The following is a 6,000-nucleotide window of genomic DNA, read 5'->3' on the forward strand; positions in this document are numbered from 1 at the left end:
TTCGGTCATTTCTGCCGCTAACTCCGTGCTACCCATAGACAGTAGGTGCTACCGACAAGGGGATCTCCCATGATGCCTTTGTTTATGTTTTCAACCAATGGGAAGGCATTACGCCTTATATGGGCATCCAAGCGAGAACAAATATATATATATAGTATAAAGTGGGAAAGATAGATCCCTCCAGGTCAGAGATCGTCTGTTACCGTTCTAAACCGTTCTACAGAGAAGAATGGCGTCACTGTTTTGAGATTGTTTGTCCTTTATATGAATTATAATGCTCATTATGTTTATTTTTGCACTGGATGACTCCAAATATGTAGGAGAACTGTTTTAGACAACACACATGCTTGTGTAGCATTGCTGTGGGTGTAATATCAATAAATATGACATTATTATTTTGATTATTGGCAAAAGCGTCTGGACTTTTTTTGAAACAATGTATGTATTTTGTCAACTGTATAAGTTATAAATACTATCGGTCGATTAATCGGTTACATGGAAACAAAATAGACCAAATCGCTGCCGATCGGGTGTGTGTCTCCCGGGTCTGGTCGGACGCGAGTCAGACCTTTCTCGGTTCTGCAAGGATCCTGGTCCCAGCTGTCAAATAATAGACAGGTCTGATTCCAGGTAGTACATTTTTTAGGGTCTTTTTGGTTCCGGGAATAAAGACCCATCGAGATGTCCTTTCCGGAGTGCGACCAAAAATCTGTCAGGTGCCACTAAACATTTTCATTTGTCACAGTGGTGCGCCTGACATTTAGCAGGTCTGTCTCTGAGTTTGTAACGGCTAGGGATGTCACCAGAACCCATACGGTACCAAGTCCATGCCAAAATGTGGACTTGTACCGCAGATACCGTAGGTACCGGGGGATGTGATTCTTCCTGACCTGACAGTGTTCTAGTCTGCCGCTAAATGCTGGCAAAGGCCTACCAGCGTGAAGTGAATAGCGCCTCATCTCCTTGCACATCTCCTTGCACATCTCCGTGCACACCATGGTTTACTCTGACGGCTCGACGGCAGTCAGCTTCTGCCCTTGTTTTTCCTAGCCTAACGTGAGCTACGATAGCTACTGACTATTAGCTAACTTAAGCGCTTGTTTTAGCGGACCTCTACAACATCAGTTCAGTTAACTTTAAGCAGCCCGGTTCTGTGTGAAAACAACAACGTCTGAACATGCTTGCTGTTTGGGAGTTTCAGGTAAACTCATGAAGACGTCAGTGTAAGCTGGCTGTGTGCTGATGTCAGGCTTCTGAGCAGCGGGGTGGGGCTCCAGAACACTGAGCTTTTCTCCAGATTAAAAGGAAATCTCGTTCTCCTGCCCCCTCCACTACAAATTGTAAAGGATTACATAACATTTGTTGTTTTGTTTTTGACTGTGGTACCATACTGGGTATCGATAATCGTAGAATTTCCCTGGCATTGGTATCAACTCCTATGTTTCTGGCATGGTGACATCACTAGTAGCAGCGTGTGTGTGTGTGTATGTGTGAAACTGAGCCGTCACTCCTCATCGAGCAACATCACAGCCTTCAAACATGGCGCTAATTTAAAATGAAGAGAGCCATGGGCCGTTGTTTGTCAGGAAACATGCTGCAGTACATCATCAGCGGAGGTAACCACCTCTCCACCCCTCTTCCCCGTCCCCGGTAACATGCCTAATCCTGACCCCAGATGGCCTCTTCTGGCTCAGAGCCTTCCATACACAAAAAGGCCAAACTATGCCTTTCACAAAGAATGGCTTGTCCAACACAGACAATTGATACGTGGGGCCCTATCTTGCACCCGGCGCAGCGCAAAGCCCAACGCATGTGTCTTTGCTAGTTTAAGACCGACGCAGTTGTCAATATCCCGTCCAGCACCCGCGTCGTTTAAAATAGCAAATGCACCTGCGCCCATCTTTGCGCCCATGGGCGTGCTGGTCTTACAGGGAGGTGTGTTCAGGTGCATTCTTGATGTATTGCTATCTTGAGGCAGCGGGAAGTGATCGCGCCATTGACCATCAAAAACCTGGTCTAAAGTCAATAGTGCAGCATTTCATTGTTATTTTAACAGCAAATTAGTAAATTACGCCTAGGCTTATGCACAGCGCGCACACACTATGCTTGTTACACACACACACAAACATGCAAAAGATTACAAATAAAAATATTATGGTGCAAATCCGCCATCATAATAGCAATGCGCCAAGGTACAAACACGCCTGGCTTTTAAAGGGAATGGGAGATGACACTCAGATTGGTTTATTACATGTTACGCCCAGAACACACCTATGAATTAATGAAGACACTAAGTACAACCCTTTTGAACCATGCGCCCGGTGCATGGACCCTTTTTTCCGCCGTCAAACTAGCAAAAGTGGATTTGGACACGCCCTAAACGCACCTGACCATGCGCTTCATGCCGTGCGCTTAGATCGTTAAAATAGGACCCTAAATGTTTTTTGGTGTAGTACATCTGTCAGGGTGTGTGAGAATTGTTAAGGTTCTTATTACCGTGGGGAAAAACTGTTTTTAAATCCAGGATGATTTGCCGGGCAGGGACCTCTAGCTCCTCGTAGAGGGCAGCAGCCGTGACATTTGTGTGGCAGAGCAGCCAGCAGAGCAATAGCTAATTTAAATGGGTCCAAATCAGTGGTTATCTATGGGCAGACCGAAAAACTGCCAGCACACTTCCATGTAGATTGCAGTACATGTCTGAAATATACACTGGGCTCATATTAGTCAAGCAGATCAGAGATCAGACTGGGGATGTTGCTAAAGACCTAGATCTCTTTCAGGTTGCTGATAACAGTGTACTAGCAGTCATCTGACTACTACTACTTTCAGAGGAAGATTACCTGTTTTCCTTGTGTGTCTTTGACAGCTTCGTCGTCTCCCTTCTCAGGTTTGGTATCTGTGGTGAGCTCCTCGAAGAACTGGAGAAAAACATCCACACATCTCAGAGATTACACAACCGTTAGAAGGCATTTCAATACTTCAAAAGTACAATGCAATACAAATGAGTACTCACACTCTTTTTCCCCTTTTTATCTTTCTTCCCCTTTTTCACAGTTTTTTCTGCTGGAAGAAAATGTCATTAAATCAGTGGGGCATTGTAAGAGATGATAGGACACAGACTGTCAGGTCAGGTGTGTGCTCTGCAAACAATGACTATGATGTATGACTATGATGTTAAGTGCTGATTCTTTGAGGTAATTCACATCCGTAAATAACTTAAAGCCCAAAATAATCTCTCAACAGGGGACAGAATGGAATTGGACTTGTAAATTAAAATAAACTTAAATAAAACCCCTAATGTTTAACATCTGTTTAATAAATTGAAATTAATAGCAATCAATAAAGACTTAAGTGTCTGCACTCACTAACATTTTCAAACATCAAATGGGACTGAAGCTGTTTAACATCTGACTACTTTACCGTTTCCGTCCATCTGTCAACGGCTGACACGGTTCCCCCTCAAACAGCCTGAACCTGACAGTCAGCACTATAGGCTCACAGTCATTGTTTCATTTCTTTAGCACTTTATCTGCTTAATACAGTTAAAGAAAATATAAAGTAATGGCTAGAGTCAAATAGTATGTGATTTGACTGTCAAACAGACTAAACTGCCACACTATTTCACATGTCACTGCGGATAGTAACGTTAGATATATCCATCACTGACAGACCTTCATGCTAACGTTAACTAGCTCAAATGTGCTTTGTTGAAGTCATTGTGAAACATGATGCCGTTCCCTATTCCATTTAGTGTGTTTATCACTTAAAAAATAAATTAAAATATATATATATATATACTTTTTTACACACACACACACACACTATATATATATATATATACTGTATTACTATTACACTGGTGAATGCTGGCATAGTAACATTTGCTGGCCAAATGAGCCGGGGGTATATGTTACACCAAACCCAACTTCACAAATAAAGCTAGCAATTAAATATGATCTTGTTTGTCGATAACTTTAGCTACATTTCCCATAAGTTGGCTAGCTAAACCTATCGCATAACGTTACAACGCTAACATCCATCTAACATGTGTCTAGTTTAGATAAACGTTAACGTTAGACGCTGACAGTTTCAGCCCTGTTCGCCTCTTCATGCCACTTTGGCCATTTAACGTTACCGATATTGTTAGCGTTTAAGGCCATATCTGACATAACGTTAACGTTATCTAGCTAGCTAACGTGCAATTGATTTCAGTTGTAAAAGTTGGGATTCTATTACAATTATTGTCTCTAGATTATTTGTCTTAACATCCGAATTGATCATAAGATGCTAAAGATTCATGAGACAGCTAAAGTCGTTTATTACCAGGCATACGCCGTTAACAATAGGAAGGTTAGAGTAAAAACTGAAGATTTTCAATGAAGATGACATTAACATTACTGATTTATCAACATTAGCTCTAAGGCTACTTAGCCTGCTGGCTAGCTTGTCACTAACGTAAAGCGTTAGCATCATCTCACCACCAGATGCCGGGGCCACTTCATCGTCCACCCACTCTGCGTCTCCTTTCGTTTTCTTGGGCATTTTGTTACTTTGACTTCGACTTTATGAAAATAACGGAGCTAAAACGATGTCCCGTAAGATTAATCAGCCATACACAACTTGCAGCTCCATGTGCGGCCCAACATGCCGGGTCAACAAAGTGTCATTCTGCTTCGTCTGGCGTTTGAGCGGATGGCAGAAAGCTCGCAGTGACACACCAGCACCACCTCTCGGCTGGAGGACTGTGGGGTGTGTGTGTGTGTGTGTGTGTGTGTGTGTGTGTGTGTGTGTGTGTGTGTGTGTGGGTGTCCTGCAGTGTCCCCTATGTTTTCCCTTATCACTCCTTTTCTCCTTAGGGGACTGACCAAACAGCTTCTGCCTTCCAGCATGGCCTTTCTCTTGTGTTTTCCACTGACACACATCACCAGCCAGAACACTCTTCTCTCTCCTCTTTTCTAGGTCCTCCCCTATTTCTAGTGTGAGGGAAGATATGTTATGGAGACAGGGGTTGCTGATCAAATTACACTTAATGGGACTTGGATGGAAAGTTTTCAACTTATGGGCTTTATAAGTGGAAACTATATTCAGGTTAAAACAGGGTCAGAATGTTGTAAGTCCCATTTTATCTTCTGTGGCGATAAATAATATATTTGGTAACAAGTCTGCTGAGGAGCAAAGGCGGGGGAAATATAAGTGCATCAGCTGCATGCAGTGAGCCATGTTTTCTTGCATAGGGCCTAAGGCTATATGTCACTGCATCCCAGCACCATGACATTATCATGTTTTCTTGCACATCGGGCCATGGTAGAGGCCACTTCATAATGTTTTACCTTGGTATTACCTGATATTACCGTGGAGAGAGCGAGTTCACGCTGAAAACATGTTACGAGGTGACTGGCAGGATTGTGAAGGAATAATTTGACCAATAATCATGCTAATCTTATATATATTTACTGTTGATGCATTAAGAGTTGTGTGTTTGGTTGGGTTGAGAGGCATAAAGTCTCTCATTATTCAAGAATGTCTGAGTCAACACAGAATGTTTCAGCTTGACTTTTAATTAAATATGATCAAAAGAGGGACAGTTAGATAAGATTGCAGAAAACCAGGTCTGCTCCAAGGTCAAGGTTGTTAGAAGTGTGGTGTTACTGTCAGCCGCGGTGAAAAAACAGTAAATATCTGAAGAGTGAATCATCATTCGACCCTGGATACGGGAAATGAGCTGGTTGCTGGGGTGATGACCTGCCGGGAGACTGGAGGAGCATGATAAAAAGTGTAGGCAGAGTTAGAAACCTAAACCGAAACGGACCTAAACCCCGTACGGCATTGTCTATGGAGCTAAAAGAGTCTCAATAATTGTCTGGTTGCTAGGGCAAGTCTAGTCTTAACATTGTGAAACCGTATGCATATGTCTTGTAATTCTTGAAATACTGATTACTAAAGTGTGAAGCTGATTTTCATTGTCTCTGTGAAGTTATTTTGTGTCTTCTGGTCTTACCA

At 42.6% G+C, this 6,000-nt stretch overlaps 1 protein-coding gene across 2 annotated transcripts in view; it reads right to left on the reverse strand.

Moving 5' to 3' along the window:
- abcf1 (ATP-binding cassette, sub-family F (GCN20), member 1) overlaps nucleotides 1–4,743 on the reverse strand; it is a 22,974-nt gene extending 18,231 nt beyond the window's left edge. Inside the window, exons 1-3 of one of the 2 annotated variants that reach the window (XM_031279193.2) lie at nucleotides 4,479–4,743; nucleotides 3,014–3,063; nucleotides 2,841–2,918 (exon numbers count right to left, since the gene is read on the reverse strand). In XM_031279193.2, the coding sequence (XP_031135053.1) occupies nucleotides 2,841–2,918; nucleotides 3,014–3,063; nucleotides 4,479–4,542 (192 nt within the window). In that variant the 5' untranslated portion in view covers nucleotides 4,543–4,743. The remainder of the gene's footprint in view (nucleotides 1–2,840; nucleotides 2,919–3,013; nucleotides 3,064–4,478) is intronic. The other variant, XM_035993450.1, reaches the window with a different exon arrangement.
- Nucleotides 4,744–6,000: the final 1,257 nt, after the last annotated feature.

The sequence above is a fragment of the Sander lucioperca genome, chromosome 16 (assembly GCF_008315115.2).
Source record: "Sander lucioperca isolate FBNREF2018 chromosome 16, SLUC_FBN_1.2, whole genome shotgun sequence".
NCBI classification, from domain to species: domain Eukaryota; kingdom Metazoa; phylum Chordata; class Actinopteri; order Perciformes; family Percidae; genus Sander; species Sander lucioperca.